At 43.8% G+C, this 24,616-nt stretch overlaps 1 protein-coding gene across 1 annotated transcript in view; it reads left to right on the top strand.

Moving 5' to 3' along the window:
• LOC141151177 (flavin reductase (NADPH)-like) overlaps nt 1–2,079 on the top strand; it is a 56,366-nt gene extending 54,287 nt beyond the window's left edge. Inside the window, exon 5 of the mRNA XM_073637034.1 lies at nt 1,849–2,079. Coding sequence (XP_073493135.1) covers nt 1,849–2,009 — 161 coding nt within the window. The 3' untranslated portion in view covers nt 2,010–2,079. The remainder of the gene's footprint in view (nt 1–1,848) is intronic.
• Nucleotides 2,080–24,616: the final 22,537 nt, after the last annotated feature.

Below are 24,616 nucleotides of genomic sequence, written 5' to 3' on the forward strand. Positions count from 1 at the left end.
TCACTGTATTGCAAAACTAGCAGACAATACGTTGTAAGAGCTGATATAAGATGTAATTAACAGCCATTCATCAATTACCATATATCAACTCCAGTGATCAGCGCTCAGGTTTATACAAACAATAGTCTGTGTTGATCAAACAAAGAAGAACACAAATTCAAAAGTCAACATAAAAATAAAGGTGTATGGCTCCTGGCCTACTAATTTATGCTTCTGACCTACTCATTTATGCTTCTGGATAATTAAGAAGAAAAGTTGGAGGGCTTCTTAAAGAAAAACTAACAGGTCTGTGAGAGACAGAATTCTTGCTGGTTGATAGGTGATCAAATACTTATTTCATGCAATGAAATGCAATTTAATTGTTTAAAAATCATACAATGCGATTTTCTGGTTTTTCTTTTTATATTCTGTCTCTCACAGTTGAAGTGTACCTACGATAAAAATTACAGACCTCTCCATTCTTTGTAGGTGGGAAAACCTGCAAAATCGTCAGTGTATCAAATGCTTCTTTTCCTCACTGTATATAAAGAAGCGTTTTTTATTTTACAACACGTTTCCATGCCCGACTGGCATCTTTCTCAAGTGTTAAAACCAACTTGGCATAGTAGTGCTCCTGGGTTGTAGCAGACCCACATTATATCGGCCTGTACCTGCCATCACTATAATAGGGAGTTTTTTCTCCATAACTGTGGATCCTTTGGATGCACCAGTTACAGTGGAAAAAAGCAGAAAAAAAAATATCCCCCCAAGATCTCTTATGATCTCTGATTGCCAAAATACGCAATATAATTTTCCTGTATAATATAATTTTATATATATTTGTATAAAAAAGCTACACAGATTAGTTTTCCAAATAACTATAATAACCTGGAGAATTAATTCAACATCTTATTTGGTATGAAGTCAGGCAGTAAAAAATATATTTTGCCAAAAATAGCTTTTTCTCTTTATTTGCAGTGCAAAAAAAAAAATTATATATATATAAATATATATATATATATATATATATATATATATATATATATATATATATATATATATAAAGTACATGCCAATTTATTTGTACCCCAAAGTAGTGCTAAAATATAATATTTGTCGTTCACAAAACAGTCTCATTTAGCCATGTCAATGAAAAAAGAAAAAAAATTAGGCTGCGAAAAAGGGGAGAGGGAAAAACTTTAAAAATTGACAAGTCAATAAGGCCCTTTTGAGCCTGGTCAGTAAGGAGATATCAAGTATTGAAACAAGACTAAGGATATTTTGCCAAACCAGGGTTTTCGCCAATAGCGGCAGCAACTTTTCCCTTATCAGTAGACCTCAGCTCAGTTTTGGAGAAGCTTCTGATTTTGCTAAATATTATTAGTTTTCTTGTAAAGCTCGCTAAAGGCATGGTCTGAAGATGCCGGTCCTGGTCTTTAGCTTACCGCTTTGCCTGGGGCGGAGTGATGTGGAAGATTGACAGTTCAGACCAGCGGCATATTTGCTCCACCGGTCTGAACAGAGCGCTCTTCCATGAAGCAAACAGATGAAGCTTTTCTTCTACAGAATGGGAGAAGCGCTGGAAGAATGAGGTTGGTCGGATCCAGTGATTTGGCCAGCTCCAGAGCCACTTGAGTAGGGTGTAAAAGTTAGAGCTCCTTGACTTGGTTGGATATTTAACTGTAGGTATTGCATTTCCTGCACCTACAGAGGATTGGCACAACACAAAGCTGTAAGAAAATACACGTTGGGTATAGGGAATACCCAATTTTTGAAAAGCAGGCTTGCCGGAAGAGCTGACCGGTACTTTTTGTTTATGAAATGGGTCTTCAATATGTGAAGCTAAATATTATTTTGTATTTTCTACAGACAAAGAAATATTGACCAATGAAGGATATTTTGTCCCGGATGAAAAAGGTTACCCAATTACGAATATAGTATCGCGAGCAGATGTTTCCCGCTTTATGCTCTCAACTCTGAACGACCTCAGATGGACTAGAACAATAGTGGCAATGTGTTGTAAAATGTAAATGAGGGAAGGAATATGCATTAATTAGAGTTTATTAAACATTTCAGACACAATAAATTTTTTATAACAAATTGCTCTTTTTTATGATTTGGTTTTCGTCACTTTTTTTTTGTAGACAAAGCATGCTTCTTGAGTGAACAGCACAATTCTGGCATGTGGGTATATATGCAAAGTGCAATTCTGTTTCAGCTTTGGTTCTATGTCAATTATCAAATATATAATTTTGTAAACAGGATTTTACATTTCTATTGCAAAAACCATCCAATCATAAATATAACAATTACATTATATTTCTAGTGTTGAGTTTGACTGGAAGCTGGAGATTTGACATAAGACACAAAAATGTCACCCAACATGTTATACTAGTATGTGTTTTTAATGTAACCCCATTACAAATATATCCAAGGTCAATGTATATACAGTGGTGGCCAAAAGTATTGGCACCCCTGCAATTCTGTCAGATAATACTCAGTTTCTTCCTGAAAATGATTGCAATCACAAATTCTTTGGTATTATTATCTTCATTTAATTTGTCTTCAATGAAAAAACACAAAAAGAATTGTCCTAAAGCCAAATCGGATATAATTCCACACCAAACCTAAAAAAGGGGGTGGACAAAAGTATTGGCACTGTTTGAAAAATCATGTGATGCTTCTCTAATTCGTGTAATTAACAGCACCTGTAACTTACCTGTGGCACCTAACAGGTGTTGGCAATAACTAAATCACACTTGCAGCCAGTTAACATGGATTAAAGTTGACTCAACCTCTGTCCTGTGTCCTTGTGTGTACCACATTGAGCATGGAGAAAAGAAAGAAGACCAAAGAACTGTCTGAGGACTTGAGAAACCAAATTGTGAGGAAGCATGAGCAATCTCAAGGCTACAAGTCCATCTCCAAAGACCTGAATGTTCCTGTGTCTTCCGTGCGCAGTGTCATCAAGAAGTTTAAAGCCCATGGCACTGTGGCTAACCTCCCTAGATGTGGACGGAAAAGAAAAATTGACAAGAGATTTCAACGCAAGATTGTGCGAATGGTGGATAAAGAACCTCGACTAACATCCAAACAAGTTCAAGCTGCCCTGCAGTCCGAGGGTACAACAGTGTGAACCCGTACTATCCGTCGGCGTCTGAATGAAAAGTGACTGTATGGTAGGATACCCAGGAAGACCCCACTTCTTACCCCCAGACATTAAAAAAACCAGGCTGGAGTTTGCCAAAACTTACCTGAGAAAGCCTAAAACGTTTTGGAATGTTCTCTGGTCAGATGAGACAAAACAAGAGCTTTTGGGAAAAAGCATCAACATAGAGTGTACAGGAAAAAAAAAGAGGCATTCAAAGAAAAGAACACGGTCCCTACAGTCAAACATGGCGGAGGTTCCCTGATGTTTTGGGGTTGCTTTGCTGCCTCTGGCACCGGACTGCTTGACCGTGTGCATGGCATTATGAAGTCTGAAGACTACCAACAAATTTTGCAGCAAAATGTAGGGCCCAGTGTGAGAAAGCTGGGTCTCCATCAGAGGTCATGGGTCTTCCAGCAGGACAATGACCCAAAACACACTTCCAAAAGCACTATAAAATGGTTTGAGAGAAAGCACTGGAGACTTCTAAGGTGGCCAGCAATGAGTCCAGACCTGAATCCCATAGAACACCTGTGGAGAGATCTCAAAATGGCAGTTTGGAGAAGGCACCCTTCAAATATCAGGGACCTGGAGTAGTTTGCCAAAGAAAAATGGTCTACAATTCCAGCAGAGCTTTGTAAGAAACTCATTGATGGTTACCGGAAGCGGTTGTTCGCAGTTATTTTGGCTAAAGGTTGTACAACCAAGTATTAGGCTGAGGGTGCCAATACTTTTGTCTGGCCCATTTTTGGAGTTTTGTGTGAAATGATCAATGATTTGATTTTTGCTTCATTCTCTTTTGTGTTTTTTCATTGAAGACAAATTAAATGAAGATAATAATACCAAAGAAGTTGTGATTGCAATCATTTTCAGGAAGAAACTGAGTATTATCTGACAGAATTGCAGGGGTGCCAATACTTTTGGCCACCACTGTATATACAATACATATATATATATATATATATATATATATATATATATATAAATATATATACAAAACCAAGACCAAAAGTTTGGACACACCTTCTCATTTAAAGATTTTTCTGTATTTTCATGACTTTGAAAATTGTACATTCACCCTGAAGGCATCAAAACTATGAATTAACACATGTGGAATTATATACTTAACAAAAAAGTGTGAAACAACTGAAAATATGTCTTAGATTCTAGGTTCTTCAAGGTAACCACCTTTTGCTTTGATGACTGCTTTGCACACTCTTGGCATTCTCTTGATGAGCTTCAAGAGGTAGTCACCGGAAATGGTTTTCACTTCACAGGTGTGCCCTGTCAGGTTTAATAAGTGGGATTTCTTGCCTTATAAATGGGGTTGGGACCATCAGTTGTGTTGTGCAGAAGTCAGGTGGATACACAGCTGATAGTCCTACTGAATAGACTGTTAGAATTTGTATTATGGCAAGAAAAAAGCAGCTAAGTAAAGAAAAATGAGTGGCCATCATTACTTTAAGAAATGAAGGTCAGTCAGTCCGAAAAATTGGGCAAACTTTGAATGTGTCTCCAAGTGCAGTTGCAAAAACCATCAAGCGCTACAAAGAAACTGGCTCACATGAGGACCGCCCCAGGAAAGGAAGACCAAGAGTCACCTCTGCTTCTGAGGATAAGTTTATCCGAGTCACCAGCCTCAGAAATCGCAGGTTAACAGCAGTTCAGATTAGAGACCAGGTCAATGCCACACAGAGTTCTAGCAGCAGACACATCTCTACAACAACTGTTAAGAGGAGACTTTGTGCAGCAGGCCTTCATGGTAAAATAGCTGCTAGGAAACCACTACTAAGGACAGGCAACAAGCAGAAGAGACTTGTTTGGGCTAAAGAACACAAGGAATGGACATTAGACCAGTGGAAATCTGTGCTTTGGTCTGATGAGTCCAAATTTGAGATCTTTGGTTCCAACCACCGTGTCTTTGTGCGACGCAGAAAAGGTGAACGGATGGACTCTACATGCCTGGTTCCCACCGTGAAGCATGGAGGACGAGATGTGATGGTGTGGGGGTGCTTTCCTGGTGACACTGTTAAGTATTTATTCAAAATTGAAGGCATACTGAACCAGCATGGCTACCACAGCATCTTGCAGCGGCTTGCTATTCCATCCGGTTTGCATTTAGTTGGACCATCATTTATGTTTCAACAGGACAATGACCCCAAACAAACCTCCAGGCTGTGTAAGGGCTATTTGACCAAGAGGGAGAGTGATGGGGTGCTACGCCAGATGACCTGGCCTCCACAGTCACCAGACCTGAACCCAATCGAGATGGTTTGGGGTGAGCTGGACCGCAGAGTGAAGGCAAAAGGGCCAACAAGTGCTAAGCATCTCTGGGAACTCCTTCAAGATTGTTGGAAACCATTTCCGGTGACTACCTCTTGAAGCTCATCAAGAGAATGCCAAGAGTGTGCAAAGCAGTCATCAAAGCAAAAGGTGGCTACTTTGAAGAACCTAGAATATAAGACATATTTTCAGTTGTTTCACACTTTTTTGTTAAGTATATAATTCCACATGTGTTAATTCATAGTTTTGATGCCTTCAGTGTGAATGTACAATTTTCAAGTCATGAAAATACCGAAAAATCTTTAAATGAGAAGGTATGTCCAAACTTTTGGTCTGTACTATATATATATATATATATATATATATATATATATATATGTATATAGATATATATATATATATATATATATATATATATATATACACTGCTCAAAAAAATAAAGGGAACACTTAAACAACAGAATATAACTCTGAGGAAATCAAACTGTCCAGCAGTTGATTGACAATCAATTTCACATGCTGTTGTGCAAATGGAATAGACGATAGATGGAAATTATTGGCAATTATCAAGACACACTCAATAAAGGAGTGGTTCTGCAGGTGGGGACCACAGACCACATCTCAGTACTAGAGATGAGCGTTGTTCTACTCGAACTGTTCGCCAATCTCAAATTCGAGCTGTTTTGGGCGGTGTTCGAGCCGTTCGGCGAACACGAACAATTTGATAAAAATTCGACTGTTCGAGGTTATCTTCGATAACTGTTCGTGCACCAAAATCATAACTGGATTTTTTCTCAGTAATGATGAAAATTAATGTTAATACGCAGTTTGAGTGTACAGCGGGGTGGGGGGAGGGGCAGGGGATGGATCTCTGCAGGAACAATGAAGATCTCCATTTTTTTTTCTCTTTCCCGCATTTGCAGTGGGGAGGTGCAATCTGTCAGCCTATCAGCAGCGCACACACGGAGCGAAGTGCTTTTTTTCACACAAGCAAGGGCATGTGTCATTGGCAGTGTATGTCACATGTCCTTGCCCTATAAGAACAAGCCATTTTCCCCGTCGCCACCATTTTCTCACTGCTGCAGCTGCGTGTTAGACGGCACCGCTGTTGCTGTGTGCGCTATACCTTGTTAATTTCAAGCCAATTTTCGCACAAATATACAGATAGCTTGGGAGTAGGGAATAGTTGTGATTGCAGTCCTTTTAAGGACTAGGTTACAGCATTTCCTACGACTTTTATCAGGCAGGTCTGTGCTCTTAAATAGATAGGTTGTGGGAGTAAAGACTAATTGTAATTGGAGTCCTTTTCAGGACTAGGTTACATCAGTTCCTATCAGTTTTTGCCAGGCAGGTCTGTGCCAGTGCTGTGCAAGTTTTTTTCACAGCATTTGGCTGAATCTAGCAAAGCTAATCCTTTTTGGCCTATTGCAGAGTGTGTTAGTCAGTGGAGTAGCCTATCTGTGCTGCAAGATATACCACCTGTGTATAGAATGCCAATTTTTTTACTGCACCTAGTGAAGTAAAATCTTTTGGGCATAGCATCATTCTATTAGTCCATCTATACTGACCTCCATCAGGTTGCAAATTAAAACTAATTTTTATCTGCATCTACAGTACCTCTGAAAAAATATTTGGGCTTCTAGCTGTGTGTGGGACTTGTTGTATTAGTCCATCTATACTGACCTCCATCAGGTTGCAAACTGAATATATTTTTTTCTGCATCTACCTCTGAAAAAATATTTGGGCTTCTAGCTGTGTGTGGGTCTTGTTCTATTAATCCATCTATACTGACCTCCATCAGGTTGCAAACTGAATATAATTTTTTTCTGCATCTAGCTCTGAAAAAATATTTGGCCTTCTAGCAGTGTGTCGGACTTTCTCTATTAGTCCATCTATACTGACCTCCATCAGGTTGCAAATTAAAAATAATTTTTATCTGCATCTACAGTACCTCTGAAAAAATATTTGGGCTTCTAGCTGTGTGTGGGACTTGTTGTATTAGTCCATCTATACTGACCTCCATCAGGTTGCAAACTGAATATATTTTTTTCTGCATCTACCTCTGAAAAAATATTTGGGCTTCTAGCTGTGTGTGGGTCTTGTTCTATTAATCCATCTATACTGACCTCCATCAGGTTGCAAACTGAATATAATTTTTTTCTGCATCTAGCTCTGAAAAAATATTTGGCCTTCTAGCAGTGTGTCGGACTTTCTCTATTAGTCCATCTATACTGACCTCCATCAGGTTGCAAATTAAAAATAATTTGTATCTGCATCTACAGTACCTCTGAAAAAATATTTGGGCTTCTAGCTGTGTGTGGGACTTGTTGTATTAGTCCATCTATACTGACTTCCATCAGGTTGCAAATTAAAAATAATTTTTATCTGCATCTACAGTACCTCTGAAAAAATATTTGGGCTTCTAGCTGTGTGTGGGACTTGTTGTATTAGTCCATCTATACTGACCTCCATCAGGTTGCAAACTGAATATATTTTTTTCTGCATCTACCTCTGAAAAAATATTTGGGCTTCTAGCTGTGTGTGGGACTTGTTGTATTAGTCCATCTATACTGACCTCCATCAGGTTGCAAATTAAAAATAATTTGTATCTGCATCTACAGTACCTCTGAAAAAATATTTGGGCTTCTAGCTGTGTGTGGGACTTGTTGTATTAGTCCATCTATACTGACCTCCATCAGGTTGCAAACTGAATATATTTTTTTCTGCATCTACCTCTGAAAAAATATTTGGGCTTCTAGCTGTGTGTGGGACTTGTTGTATTAGTCCATCTATACTGACGTCCATCAGGTTGCAAATTAAAAATAATTTGTATCTGCATCTACAGTACCTCTGAAAAAATATTTGGGCTTCTAGCTGTGTGTGGGACTTGTTGTATTAGTCCATCTATACTGACCTCCATCAGGTTGCAAATTAAAAATAATTTTTATCTGCATCTACAGTACCTCTGAAAAAATATTTGGGCTTCTAGCTGTGTGTGGGACTTGTTGTATTAGTCCATCTATACTGACCTCCATCAGGTTGCAAACTGAATATATTTTTTTCTGCATCTACCTCTGAAAAAATATTGGGCTTCTAGCTGTGTGTGGGTCTTGTTCTATTAATCCATCTATACTGACCTCCATCAGGTTGCAAACTGAATATAATTTTTTTCTGCATCTAGCTCTGAAAAAATATTTGGCCTTCTAGCAGTGTGTCGGACTTTCTCTATTAGTCCATCTATACTGACCTCCATCAGGTTGCAAATTAAAAATAATTTTTATCTGCATCTACAGTACCTCTGAAAAAATATTTGGGCTTCTAGCTGTGTGTGGGACTTGTTGTATTAGTCCATCTATACTGACCTCCATCAGGTTGCAAACTGAATATATTTTTTTCTGCATCTACCTCTGAAAAAATATTGGGCTTCTAGCTGTGTGTGGGTCTTGTTCTATTAATCCATCTATACAGACCTCCATCAGGTTGCAAACTGAATATAATTTTTTTCTGCATCTACCTCTGAAAAAATATTTGGCCTTGTAGCAGTGTGTCGGACTTTCTCTATTAGTCCATCTATACTGACCTCCATCAGGTTGCAAACTGAATATATTTTTTTCTGCATCTAACCCAGCCAATAGTTTTGGCCTAATACCACAGTTTGGCCACTCAGCTCTGCTCGGTTACCATCCATTGTTTTTTTGTGCAAACAACTCCAGAGTTGTGAATTAGTTAACCACCAAAATGAGTGGAAAAAGGCCTGCTGCTGGTGGAAAGGGGAATAGACGTGTTGGGAAGGGGAAAAAAGGTTGTGTCCGTGGGGTAGGTGTTAAAGCAACAGTAACATCTGCAGAAGAAAGACCATCTTCCAGCCAAACTAAAATGTCTACTTCTTTTAGCGGACAATGTGATAAGATCCCTTTCTTACGGCCACGCCAATCGCTACAAATTCCAGATGAGGCACAAAAACAGCAGGTGCTTCAACGGATATCAAGTGCTCCTTTAAGTGGGCTCTCCTCCACATCAACTTCAACATCACAAATACTCCAGTCCTCAAAGGTGTCACCCAAATCGCACTTGCTTCCTCACAGCTCCCAAATCTCCAGCTGCCCGTCTGAGTATGAGGTAGAACAGATGGTTGAGTCTGCAGAGCTGTTTACTCATACTATAGCCTGGGAATCAGAGGTCGACTCCAGCGTTTCTGTGAATCCAGACGAGGAAATGATCTGCACTGATGCCCAGAATCTTTATGAGTCGGATCCAGGACCAGACGCAGAAGGTTCTGACCATAATGTAGACCCTCATTCCCAAACTGTAACTCCTGTTGGTGGAGACAATGAGGAAGACGATGATAAGACTCAAATACCTGATTGGAGCGACAACTTTAGTTTTTTGTCAGGGCAGGAACAGGTTGGCTCTGAGGACGACGGGTGTGATAACACACAGGGTGATGATGATGAGGTTGGAGATCCCACTTACTGTCAACCCACAGTCAACCAAGAGATGAGGTCAGCAGAGGAGGTGGAGGAAGATGCTAGTGACGACGAGGTCAGGTTGCGCCTTCCTGGACAGAGACGTAGTACTGGAAGCACGTCAACAACTGCATCCTCAAACACAACTCTGCCTCTCACCACAAGTCGTGGTGGCTCTTCAGGTCGCATGGGTGCTAAGCCTTGCATAGCCTGGGCATTTTTTCAGATTGATAAAGATGACCCAACTCGTGTTATCTGTAACATTTGTCAGCAAAAGCTAAGTAGAGGCCAAAAAATACATAGTTTGAGTACTTCATGCATGAACCGGCACATGGACATGAAGCATAAGTTGCAGTGGGAAGCTCAGTGTGCTACAATGCGGCCTAGCCGGCCGGGCCAACCACCGTCTGCCATATCTTGTGCATCCGCGGCCTCTTCATCCTCTGTGACTGGGGGGACAGCAGTCACACCTGTTTTGGGGCTCAGACCTGCCACCTCTTTACCCGCAACAGCCAGCGTGATTGGCAGGTCATCATTTTCTTTGGAGGTGGTAACAGCAGCTGGTGTTGAGCGCTGTCCGACATCGATAGCACCACCTTTGGATCAAGGCAACCTAACATGTCCGCCTGCATCTTCCTCACAGACCGGCAGTTTGCCGGGGACACCCTTATCAACCCCGTCTAAGCACAATAGCCAGCCCTCGGTCCCTCAGATGTGGACAAGTAAAAGACCATTTCCTCCTAGCCATGAGAAAGCTAAGAGGTTGAATTTCACCATCTGCAAGCTCTTGGCTACAGAAATGCTGCCTTTCCGCCTGGTGGACACAGAGGATTTTCGAGACCTTATGTCCGTCGCAGTGCCCCAGTACCAGATGCCCAGTCGGCACTACTTCTCAAAGAAAGGTGTGCCTGCGCTCCACCAGCATGTCGCACACAACATCACCGCTTCTTTGAGAAACTCTGTGTGTGACAGGGTGCATTTCACCACAGACACTTGGACGAGTAGGCATGGACAGGGGCGTTACATGTCGCTGACTGGGCACTGGGTAACTATGGTGACAGCAGGACAAGGGGCTGCTGTCCAAGTCTTGCCGTCCCCACGAGTTGTGCGTCAATCCTCTTTATGTCAAAGTTCCTCCACTGCTTCTGCCTCCTCAACCTCCTCTCGGTCTTCCACCTGCACCCAAAGCCTGTCTGGTCATGCCACAAGCTTTCTAACTGCGCAGAAGGGATCCTGCACACCTCCTTACTATGCTGGCAGTAGGGCTCAACGTCATCAGGCGGTTTTTACATTGAAATGTCTGGGAAATGTGAGTCACACAGCTGAGGAGTTGTGGTCAGCTCTGGAGAACCAATTTCATGAATGGTTGTCTCCACTGGACCTGAAACCAGGGAAGGCCGTGTGCGACAATGCTGCAAACCTGGGTGCGGCCCTTCGCCGGGGCAATGTCACACACGTGCCTTGTATGGCTCAAGTGTTGAACCTGGTTGTCCAGCAATTTTTAGCCCACTATCCCAGACTAGATGGCCTTCTGCAGAGGGCACGGTCGCTGTGTGCTCACTTCCGCCGTTCGCATCCCGCAGCTCAGCGACTTACATCTCTACAGAAGTCGTTGGGCCTGCCACTTCACCGGCTAAAATGCGATGTGCCTACCCGGTGGAATTCAACTCTGCACATGTTGCAGCGACTGTGGCAGCACCGACAAGCCCTGGTGCAATACGTTCTGACGTATAGCCTGGGCCAACGAGATTCAGAGGTGGGGCAAATCACGCTGGAGGAGTGGTCTCAGATCAGGGACCTATGCACCCTTCTGCACAGTTTTGAAATGGCGACGAAGATGTTTAGTGCTGACGATGCCATTATCAGCATGACTATTCCGGTGATTTACATGCGGGAGCACATGTTAAACAGAATTCGGAGTCAGGTGGTGGCACAAGAGGAGGTGGAGGAAGTAGAGGAGGAGGAGTTGTATGCGGAAGGGCTAACATCTGCAAGGTCCAGACGGTCGGCAGCACCAAGGCGGCAGGCATGTGAGGGTGGGGGAGATGGTTTTACCAGGGCGCATGGTAGCAGTCAAACTAGTGAGGAAGGTGCAGGAGCCCAGGAAGAAGTGGAGGACGAACTGATGGAAGACTCATCAGATGAGGGAGACCTTGATCACATTTCTGTTGTGCGAGGTTGGGGGGAGAGGACAGAGGAAGGAAGCATGATTGTTACCTCGCCACCAACACAACAGGGACTTGGTGCTCCTGGATGCGCAACACACATGAGTGCCTTCTTGCTGCACTACCTGCAACATGACCCTCGAATTGTGAGAATTAGAAATAATCCTGACTACTGGGTTGCCACACTGTTAGATCCCCGGTACAAAAGTAAATTTGCAGAAATTATTCCTGCCATAGAAAGGGATGCACGCATGCAGGAGTATCAGCAGAGACTGTTGCAGAATCTTACATGTGCTTTTCCACAAAATACCAGTGGTGCACGTAGTGAATCTCACAGTTCCAACTTGCCAACCGTGGGACCGTCAAGTGTTCAGCACTCAAACCGTAACAGAACCACAGTATCTGGTGGTAACATCAATTTTGCGGAATCATTTCACCACTTTTTTAGCCCATCCTTTGCAAGGCCACAGGAGACAAGAAGTCTGACACATAGTCAACGCCTAGAGACGATGGTACAGGAGTATCTCCAAGTAAACATTGAAGCCACGACTGTGTCACTGGACCCTTGCTCTTTTTGGGCTTCCAATCTGGATAAATGGCCGGAGCTAGCCACTTACGCCTTGGAGATCTTGTCATGCCCCGCAGCCAGCGTTCTGTCTGAACGTGTGTTCAGCGCTGCTGGTGGTGTGCTGACAGATAAGCGCACGCGGCTCTCCACTGATAATGTAGACAGACTCACGTTCATAAAGATGAACAAATCATGGATCCGAAACGACTTTTCTACCCCTGTGTCATCCTGGGTAGAGTAAAAGCTTGATGATTGGTTAAAATCACCCTACCAACCGTTTTAAGCTTTCAAATTACTAATCATGTTTATCTGTATCTTGACTGGAAAATAATTTGGGCTTTGTAGCAGTGTGCAGCACTGATCCTATTAGGCCATCTATAATAAGCTCCACCAGATTTAAAATTAAAAATAATTTTTAGCTGCATCTAGCCCGGAAAATAATTTTGGGGCTCCGAGATGCGCAAGACACATAAGTGCCTTCTTGCTGCACTACCTGCAGCATGACCCTCATATTGTCAGAATTCGAAGTAATCATGACTACTGGGTTGCCACACTCTTAGATCCCCCAAACTTTTCGATCAACCTTTTCATTTTAATAAAGACCAAAAAAATGGTCATTTTTGAAATTATAAGCATTAGCAGGTTGTTAGAAACTGAAATCAAACAGTTTTCAACTCAAAACTTTATTCTAGGTGATGTTACATTTTCACATAGGACCCCTTGTTCGAAAGGAGCTTCTGAACTCTCTCGTCCATTGAATTTGTCAGGTTTTGGATGGTTTCTGCTTCAATTGTTTTGCATGAGGACAGAATACCCTCCCAGAGCTGTTGCTTAGATGTGAACTGCCCCCCGCCATCATAGACACTCCTTTTAATGATGCTCCAAAGGTTCTGAATGGGGTAGAGGTCAGGGGAGCATGGGGGTCACACCATAAGTTTGTCCCCTTTTATGCCCATATCAGCCAGAGATGCAGATGTTTTATGTGCAGCATGAGATGGTGCATTATCATGCAGAAAAATGATCTTGCTGTGAAATACACGGTTCTTCTTCTTGAACCATGGCAGGAAGTGCTGTTTGAGAAAATCCACATACATTATGGAGTTCATCTTTAGCGCCTTCAGGGATCCTAAAGGGGCCGACAATCTCTCTCCCCATGATTCCAGCCCAAAACATTACTCCACCTCCTCCTTGTTGGCGCTGTAGCCGTGTTTGCGTGGGGTGTCCATCAACCAGCCATCCTCCACTCCATCCATCTGGACCATCGAGCGCTGCACGGCACTCATCCGTGAACAAAACAGTTTTGAAATCAGTCTTCATGTAATGTTTGGCCCACTGGAGCCATTTCTGCTTGTGTGAAGTGGATAGAGGAGGTCGACAGGATGGCGTATGCACAGCTGCAAACCTCTGAAGGACCCTGCATCTTGTTGTTCGGGGGACGTTGGAGGCACAAGCAGCTTCAAAACTTGTCTGCTGCTATGACAAGGCTTTTTTGCCGCTGCTCTTTCAACCTGACGTAATTGCCTGTAGGAAAGAGTCCTCAATTTGCCCTTATCAGCACGCACACGTGTGTACTGTGAATCAGCTACATACTTCTTGATTGCCAAGACACTTCATCCTGATCATCGCACAATGTTGATTGTAGTCATGCCTTGACCTAAACACTCCACAATTTGTTGCTTCTCAGCAGCCGACACATCCTTTTTCTTTCCCATTTTGGCAGAAAATGTAGGCTGCTGAATAATGTGAGAGAGCCTTCTTAAGTAGTCTTGCCTTTCATTGGACACACCTGACAAACTAATTAGCACTGGTGTCTGCAATTGCTTACAGTGATATAAAGAGCCCTGACACACATCACCATCAATGAGTTTAACTGACAAACAAACAAATTCTTCCCTTATCACTCCTAAACACTTTTTGCATAATAATTTGGAACACAGTGTACATGTGCTTTTCCACAAAACACCAGTGGTTCACGTAGTGAATCTTACAGTTCTAACTTGCCAACCGTGGTCTGTATGGAGTTGTTCAATAAAGGGCCCAAAATTAAGATAACATAGATGGGAGAGGTCTCTATGAATAGGAATTCCTAAGTATTTGATACCCTGTGAGGGCCAGGCAAAGGGAAAGTTGGACTGGATGGAATCCTATATGGATTTGGGGAGGGAGACATCGAGGGCCTCAGACTTCGCTGCATTGATTTTAAAATTTGATCATGTAACAAAGTGATCTATTTCAGCCATAACAGCATGGATGGATATATGTGATTGAGTGATTTATACTAGGACATCATCAGCAAATAGAGAGCACTTGTACTCGGTGCCTCCCACCTCAATCCACCTAATATTGGGGTTATGGCGAATTGATGAGAGCAGGTGCTCCGTCACTAGGATGTATAAGAGAGGGGACAGAGAACATCCCTGCCTTGTCCCATTGGTGATTGTGAAAGGTGATGAAAATGTTCTGACGCGCCCCCTGGGCCTTGGGACACCCCGAGCCGGACCCTTTTTGGTGGATGCTGGTGGTTGTAGTCTCCGTGGCGGCAACCCGGTTCCGTGGCTCAGGGCGGTCAAACCAGTGGCGGAACTATTTATGTGGTTTTGATGTTTAAATGTCCGACTACGCCACCCGTGGATTGCGGTCAGAGTGAACCGCCGCTCCAGGGCAGACCGCTGAGGCTGGTGTTGTGGGTGCAGCAGAGCGTAGCATAACTCCCCACGGGAGGAGTATAGCCTCAGGGCAGTGTATGCGGAGGATGGGGGTGATGGTGCAGGGCAGCACCAGTAATGACACGGAATCAGTGATGCAGTCCAGGGCCTTTACTCACAGTTCTTATTATCCAGACCACGTCTGCAGGTAACGGCTGCCCACGTCGTACTGTGCTCACCAGGTGAGGGGCTCAGACAACTCCCAGATAACTTTGGAGCGCTTCACAGGACCCCCTTTGTGTGTCCTTTGTCTGGCCTTTCTTACCAACCCTTCTGTCCAGCTGCCTCGGGCCTCCTCTTGGTAAACTTGGCGCCAGTTTCCCTGACCCTATGTGGTGCCTTCCTAGCGGGTGTAGCGAGGGGCTGCGCCACATAAAATGTCACAGCCTCCTGTTTCTAGCTGAGGGTCGTTTCCTGCCTCCACTAGTTTCGGGGACCGGTCTCCCCCTTTGGCCTGACCCCTCCACGCAGGTGGATTCTGGCGTGCGGTGGCGACTCGCCCGTCCGCACCCCTGAGATCCCTTCGTTCCTCGTTCCTGGAGCCTTCTCCGCTCCTCTTCCTTCCTTCTCCCTCTTCCAGGCCTGGGCCTCTGTTACTAGGCCCGCCTCCGGAGCAGAGCTCATGCAGAGCCCCTGCTCCCTGCCACTTCTGCTCAGACTTCTCTGCACTGAACTAAGATGGTGCCCACCTTTTATACTCCCTTCTCAATGCACCCAGGAACTGCTTCCTCCCTGCTCCTGCACTACAGGGTTCCCCTTCCTCAGTGTTCCCTCCCCCCACTCCAGCCAGGGACAGGGACTGTCGTGCCCATCTCAGGGGCATATTGGTCGCCCTGCCCCACGGCAATGTGGTGTAATGCATGCAGGTGTTGGGTCCTGATCCACACTACATCCTTACCTGAGAGTGAGATATCACACCTCTGGGTGAGGTGCAATACCTCTGTAGCAACCGAGCCCTCAGGGTGCTACAGTTCCATTTATCTTCAGCCTAGGTGACGTATTGCGATACAGGGCCGTGATTTTGGCTATAAAAGGGTCCCCTAGACCCCTACCCCAAGCTTTTTAAGAGAATCATATATGGCGTGCCAGGAGACTCTATGGAATGCTTTCTCAGCATCCAATGAGAGTATCTAATTACAAATTTTTAACTGCATCTAGCCCAGGAAATACTTTGTGCCTAGTAGCAGGGTCTGCTAGTCAGCGGATTATCCCGGCTGTTAAGCAAGCTACACCACCTGTAGTTTGGACACTTCATTTTTTCAAAGGAAATGCTTCGGGACCACGGGATACTCAGTGAAGAGCATCAGGAGGCACCCCAAGGCATAGGGGCTGGGACTGGCAGTAGGATGATTTGCGGTGGACAGCCGAGCTCGATCCTTATAAAAGCTTTTTAACTGCAGCAGCTTTAGTGGACGCTACTGGAGCTGGAATTACGCGGCTGCTGGCATGAGACTTGCCCTCCAATAGATCCTTGTAAATGGATTTAAAGTGTATTTATTCAAATTAGAGAGACAATTTAAATTAAAAAGCTTAGAGCTGCCTCCACCACAGGGGGGCTCGCTCGACCCACCAGCGGACAGGCACCAGTATTGGGAGAGGGGGGCTGGCCATCAGGGTTCACCGCGGCTCTGGCACAAGCCCGGCGACACGGAGGTGGCACGGGCAGGAGCGGACTGGCCGTGTCGGCTTCTCACTTTTTGGATTTTAGAAGGGCATGACATGCCTATATCTGTGTCTCCCCCTCCTTTTACTCCTCCACCTCTTTTATTTTCGCATGACTATATGTACTTGTCACTTTTCCATGTGTTAGTTATGTCTTCTGAGCAGTTTGTCAGCTTTTGGACACCTTTGAAGGTGTTTTCTATGTGTTTCTATGTGTTTTTGTTTGCCTGCCATTGGTTTTAACGGTGTTCGAAGGTGTTCGACGAACAGTTCGACGAACAGTTCGGCGAACACACGGGTGTTCGACGAACCGAACCGAACTCGAACACTACGGGGGTGGCTCAACACTACTCAGTACCAATGCTTTCTGGCTGATGTTTTGGTCACATTTGAATGCTGGTTGTGCTTTCACTGTTATGATCTGCAACATGTACTAAGGAAAGATAGGGGAAAGCAGTCCCTACAGTAAGACTAAGCTGAATCCCTACGATGTAGCGGGCTGCCTGTTCCTAGTGAACAGACCCGCCTTAGTCCTCGGCTAGTCTGAACAGAGACCTATAGAATTAAGGGAGGAGTCCCTAAAAGAACTAAGGACTGGGACAAAAATGGGACACCTCCTAAACAGAAGTTGTTGCAGAACATAAAAAGACAAACTGACAAAAAGTACTAGAGGTCTCAGAGGACCAAGCGAACTAGACAGAGAAAGGCACAGAAGCAACAGGCTAGAGAAACAGTCAAACACTGAAGTCCAGCACAGCCAGAAGGGCGGAGCTGGAATATAAAGGCAGATGGTCACATGACCGCAAACCACAAGATAGAAAAAAACAAACAGGAGGGTTCTAACATTCACAGTCGTGGTAGCATGAGACGGAGTCTACAACCCACAGAAGTTGCTCAAGTAGTGCAGCTCATCCAGGATGGCACATCAATGCGAGCTGTGGCAAGAAGGTTTGCTGTGTCTGTCAGCGTAGTGTCCAGAGGCTGGAGGCGCTACCAGGAGACAGGCTAGTATACCAGGAGATGTGGAGGGGGCCATAGGAGGGCAACAACTCAGCAGCAGGACCTCTACCTCCGCCTTTGTGCAAGGAGGAACAGGAGGAGCACTGCCAGAGCCCTGCAAAATGACCTCCAGCAGGCCACAAATGTGCATGTGTCTGCACAAACGGTAAGAAACTGACTCCATGAGGGTGGTATGAGGGCCCGACGTCCACAAATGGGGGTTGTGCTCACAGCCCAACACCGTGCAGGACGCTTGGCATTTGCCACAGAACACCAGGATTGGCAAAGTCGCCACTGGCGCCCTGTGCTCTTCACAAATGAAAGCAGGTTCACACTGAGCACATGTGACAGACGTGACAGAGCCTGGAGACGCTGTGGAGAGTGATTTGCTGCCTGCAACATTCTTCAGCATGACCGGTTTGGCAGTGGGTCAGTAATGGTGTGGGGTGGCATTTCTTTGGAGGGCCGCACAGCCCTCCATGTGCTCGCCAGAGGTAGCCTGACTGCCATTAGGTACCGAGATGAGATCCTCAGAACCCTTGTGAGACCATATGCTGGTGCGGTTGGCCCTGGGTTCCTCCTAATGCATGACAATGCCAGACCTCATGTGGCTGGAGTGTGTCAGCAGTTCCTGCAAGATGAAGGCATTGAAGCTGTGGACTGGCCCGACCGTTCCCCAGACCTGAATCCGATTGAGCACATCTGGGACATCATGTCTCGCTCCATCCACCAACGTCACATGTTATGGTGTGGTGGCGATACATAGACGATGTCTTCCTCCTCTGGACAGGCACACAGGAAGAACTGGAGGACTTCTATGGATATTTGAACCAGATTGATAGAACTATTAAGTTCACACTGGTAAGCTCACGTAAATCTATTCAATTTTTGGATGTTCTTATTACACAGGAAAATGGAAAGTGTTACGGATTCGGGTGGTGGAACCTCTGTGCTGTGGTGCAAGGAGGGACCAGAGGGGCGTAACTAGGTATCAACTCGGACTGACCAAGGTCGTACGGCGGCTCAATCGACTCAGTGACCAGGGAAGGACCGAGCAGAGGGACCAGGTGCTACTCTGGGCCAGACCTTGTATGAGAGCAGGTGACTCCCACGGGTCAGAAGGCAGGGACTGACCGGTACAGCAGATGAGCATGGCAGGCAGGCTGACGGGTGATCTGGGTAGACTTACTGGCAGACACGGCAGGTAACAAGCAGGAGCCTCCAGGTAGACTGGCTAGTAGGCATGGTAGGTAACAAGCAGGTGCTTCCAGGTAATCAGGCGGGCATGGCCCATAGAAAGACTGGTGGACTGGACTGTAGACAGACTGTCGGGCTGGAGAGTAGACAAGCTGGCGGACTGGACTGGTAGTAAGGCTTGCGGACAGGACTGGTAGTCAGGCTGGCGAACTGGACTGGTAGTCAGGCTGGCGGACTGGACTGGTAGTCAGGCTGGCGGACTGGACTGGTAGTCAGGCTGGCGGACTGGACTGGTAGTCAGGCTTGCGGACTGGACTGGTAGTCAGGCTGGCGGACTGGACTGGTAGTCAGGCTGGCGGACTGGACTGGTAGTCAGGCTGGCGGACTGGACTGGTAGGCTGGCGGACTGGACTGGTAGTCAGGCTGGCGGACAGGACTGGTAGTCAGGCTGGCGGACTGGACTGGTAGTCAGGCTGGCGGACTGGACTGGTACTCAGGCTGGCGGACTGGACTGGTAATCGGGATGGCAGGGGGACCTGAAGGCTGAAGCAGAGTTTAACACACAAAGCTGCAACCTTGCACGGGCACCTCCATTTTGGAGGAGGTGCCTTTTATATGAGAGGTCCTCCGGCCATTGGCCGGGGACTCCTTAGGATGTCGCACGCAGCCCCTTTAAGAGGGAGCGTGCGCCCTAAGCACAGTGCCCAGGAAGCTGCGCACGCCGGCAGCAGCAGAAGCAGGAGCGCCCGGCGGTAAGAGGGACAGCATCTCTGCCTGTCAGGGGGCAGAGACGCCAATACTACAGAAAATTACTGACTTCTCTTTTTGTCAAACCAACGGATCGAAATGATTTCCTGAGGTATAATAGCCACCATCCGAAACGTATGATAGAATCGTTACCTTTTAGTCAATACCTAAGAATTAAAAGAATAGAGAGTAGTGAGGATGGCCTGCATAACAGTGCACAGAAACTAACAAAAAAACTTAGGATGAGAGAATATCCCCAGAAACTCTTAAATAAACAAGAGAAAAAAAGCTAGCGAGCTAAATAGGGATATTATTTTGAAAACAACGACTAAAGGTAATAAAGATGATAGAATACCTTTGATATCAACATTTGGTGAAGAAAGTAAACAGGTGGCGGATATAGTCAGGAGTCATTGGAAAATGCTAAATAAGTGTTTACCGAATGTGCCGGAATTTAAAAATCCTCCTCTTTTTTCTTATAGAAGAAATAAAAATCTTAAAGATCTATTAATACATTCAGATATTGATCCCTTCAAAACTACGACTCAGACATTTATCACTGGTAGGGGGGAGAAAGGGTTGTTATCCATGCCTTTCATGTGTTAACTGCCTGTCTATGTTAAAAGGTGATCAGTTTGTTCATCCAAAAACTCAGAAAGTATATAATATCAAATATTTTTTTACATGTGATTTCGATCATATAATATATTTGTTGGAGTGCCCATGTTCACTTTGGTATATAGGAGAAACTACGTGCAACTTTAAAACTCGCATGAATAATCATAGACATTCCATCAGAAAAAAAAGGATGGACTTACCAGTATCAAAGCATTTTGTGGAGGCGGGACATACTGTCGCAGAGTGCATCTTCTTACAGTCACCACTGTACTTACGAGAGCTTCAATCAGCAAGATATCTTGAGTAAACAGTATTTACTTCATACTGGATAAGCATGAGATACAATTCAGTGTCACACAGTCCGTGTGCTGCTGACATAACACATTCAAGAAAAGAAAAAACAGGAAGTAAGAAAACTACCAACAATTGAGAGCTTCCCTCCCCACATCACAGCAAGCATATAACTTTACACACTATCGCCATCTGCTGTCTGGTTAGTATAAAGTCCTCCTTTCACTTATAATAAGTCCTAATCTGTTGCATATGCCAACACCCTTTCTCAACAGTAAGGACTTATTCAATCAAACCCAACTTTTTATTAGTCTCTGGTGTTTATCAGCATTCAACGCCTTTATGAAGATGTCTGCTGTCATTTCTTCAGTAGGACAATACTCTAACTTCAAGACTCCTTGTTCCTGATGATCTCTCAAGAAATGATATTTCACATCAATATTCTTGGTTCTTGGATTGACTCTTTCCTTCTGAGCAAGAACAAGACATCCTTGATTGTCCTCTTTCAGTTTTGTTGGTTCCAACTGTGGTTGTCCTAATTCTGTCAACAATTGTCTTAACCACAGTACTTCTTGACTCGCATGTGCTGCGGCAACATATTCTGCTTCTGTTGAAGACAGTGTCACAATTGACTGTTTCTTACTTGTCCAACTTATTGGTCCACCTGAGAGAAAAAAAAATATGTCCACTGGTAGATCATCTGTCAGTTGGATCTCCAGCCCAATCTGCATCAACATATCCTGTTAAAATGCAATTATCACTTGTGGGTAATTTCAGCTTAACATTGCTAGTTCCTTTCAAATAACGCATTACTCTCTTCCCGGCATTCCAATGAGCTTTATTTGGTTTTGATACCTTTCTACTCAGGATTCCTACTGCTGCTGCGATTTCTGGTCTTGTAACGGTCGCTAGATACAGTAATTTTCCTATTGCTGTTCTGTATTCTTCATTATTTGGTAGCATATTTTTTTCACTGTTCATCTCTTTGAGATAATTAGTTTCCATTGGAGACTTCACTGTTTTTTCATCCTTTAATCCAAATTTTTCCGTTATGTCTTGAATCATGTGAGTTTGATTCAGTAGGAAACTTCCGTCTTCTTCTCTTTCTACCTGTATTCCTAGGTACTGTTTCACATTTCCCAAGTCTTTGATTTTGAAATGTTGCTTCAGGATTTTTAGAATGTTTTCTTTATCCCTTTCTTGTTTAAAACAAATCAAAATGTCATCTACATACAGTACAGACCAAAAGTTTGGACACACCTTCTCATTTAAAGATTTTTCTGTATTTTCATGACTTTGAAAATTGTACATTCACACTGAAGGCATCAAAACTATGAATTAACACATGTGGAATTATATACTTAACAAAAAAGTGTGAAAAAACTGAAAATATGTCTTATATTCTTGGTTCTTCAAAGTAGCCACATTTTGCGTTGATGACTGCTCTGCACATTCTTGGCATTCACTTGATGAGCTTCAAGAGGTAGTCACCGGAAATGGTTTTCATTTCACAGGTGTGCCCTGTCAGGTTTAAAGTGGGATTTCTTGCCTTAAAAATGGGGTTGGGACCATCATTTGTGTGGAGCAGAAGTCAGGTGGATACACAGCTCATAGTCCTACTGAATAGACTTTTAGAATTTGTATTATGGCAAGAAAAAAGCAGCTAAGAAAAGAAAAACGAGTGGCCATCATTACTTTAAGAAATGAAGGTCAGTCAGTCCGAAAAATTGGGAAAACGTTGAAAGTGTCCCCAAGTGCAATTGCAAAAACCATCAAGCGCTACAAAGAAACTGACTCACATGAGGATCGCCCCAGGAAAGGAAGACCAAGTGTCACCTCTGCTTCTGAGGATAAGTTTATCCGAGTCACCAGCCTCAGAAATCGCAGGTTAACAGCATCTCAGATTAGAGACCAGGTCAATGCCACACAGAGTTCTAGAAGCAGACACATCTCTTCAACAACTGTGAAGAGGAGACTTTGTGCAGCAGGCCTTCATGGTAAAATAGCTGCTAGGAAACCACTGCTAAGGACAGGCAACAAGCAGAAGAGACTTGTTTGGGCTAAAGAACTCAAGGAATGGACATTAGACCAGTGGCAATCTGTGCTTTGGTCTGATGAGTCCAAATTTGAGATATTTGGTCCCAACCACCGTGTCTTTGTGTGACGCAGAAAAGGTGAACGGATGGACTCTACATGCCTGGTTCCAACCTTGAAGCATGGAGGAGGAGGTGTGATGGTGTGGGGGAGCTTTGCTGATGACACTGTTGGGGATTTATTCAAAATTGAAGGCATACTGAACCAGCATGGCTACCACAGCATCTTGCAGCGGCATGCTATTCTATCCGGTTTGCGTTTAGTTGGACCATCATTTAATTTTCAACAGGACAATGACCCCAAACACACCTCCAGGCTGTGTAAGGGCTATTTGACCAAGAAAGAGAGTGATGGGGTACTACGCCAGATGACCAGGCCTCCACAGTCACCAGACCTGAACCCAATCGAGATGGTTTGGCAAAAGGGCCAACAAGTGCTAAGTATCTCTTGGAACTCCTTCAAGATTGTTGGAAGACCATTTCCGGTGACTACCTCTTGAAGCTCATCAAGAGAATGCCAAGAGTGTGCAAAGCAGTCATCAAAGCAAAAGGTGGCTACTTTGAAGAACCTAGAATATAAGACATATTTTCAGTTGTTTCACACTTTTTTGTTATCTATATAATTCCACATGTGTTAATTTATAGTTTTGATGCCTTCAGTGTGAATGTACAATTTTCAAAGTCATGAAAATACAGAAAAATCTTTAAATGAGAAGGTGTGTCCAAACTTTTGGTCTGTACTGTATATGAGTACATAAATCCATCTATTAATCAACCTTTTTGTGTACAAGCATGGATCAGCTTTGCTTCTTTGAAATTTTTCATTTGTAAGTACTTCTGTGATTTTGTCATTCCACGCTTAAGCTGCTTGCTTTAAACCATATATGCTTTTCTGTAGTTTGCAAACTTTGTTTGGATTTCTTTCATCTTTGAATCCTGGAGGTTGTTCCATGTAAATGTTTTCTGTTAAATCTCCATTCAAAAAAGCTGTCTTTACATCCAGATGTCTCAGTTCCATCTGTTTCATTGCTGCAACTGTAAGTAAAGTTCTTATTGTAGTGTGTTTGACAACTGGAGCAAATGTCTCATCATAGTCTTCTCCATATTTTTGAGAATACCCTTTAGCTATGAGTCTTGCATCGGTATCTTTCAGCTGTGCCATCTGTTTGGTATTTTACTTTAAAAATCCATTTACATCCTATGGCTTTTCTTCCTTCTGGTAAATCTGTTAGTGCCCATGTATTTGAATCATGCATGGATTTAATTTCTGTTTCTGTTGCTTCTATCCATTTATTAGCTTCTTCTTCTTCAGGAAGTTTAGATATGTCTTCCCAAGAGGTAGGCTTATAGATTTTTCTTATGCTTGTCTTATATGAGAGACGTTTTGGTGGTTTTCCTTTGTTCTCTCTCATTGAACGTCTTGGTTCTGTGTCTGTTTGTAGTTGTGATTCTTCACTTTCAGTATTTTGTTCTTCATTAATTTCTACTTCTTTCTCATCAGATATTTCTTCAGTTATGTCACTATTGTTTTTCTCATTTTTTGTTTCAACTGAAATCATAATGTCTTCATTTAAATCTTCAATGAATGTCACACTGTTACTCACCGTAACTCTGTCTGTTTTGGGATCTAGGATTCTATATCCTTTGCAATTTTCACTATATCCAATGAATATTCCTTCCATGGATCTGTTTTGA

This window comes from Phyllobates terribilis, unplaced genomic scaffold (genome assembly GCF_046119375.1).
Source record: "Phyllobates terribilis strain yellow unplaced genomic scaffold, ASM4611937v1 Scaffold_1__5_contigs__length_1240528914, whole genome shotgun sequence".
In the NCBI taxonomy this organism is placed as follows: domain Eukaryota; kingdom Metazoa; phylum Chordata; class Amphibia; order Anura; family Dendrobatidae; genus Phyllobates; species Phyllobates terribilis.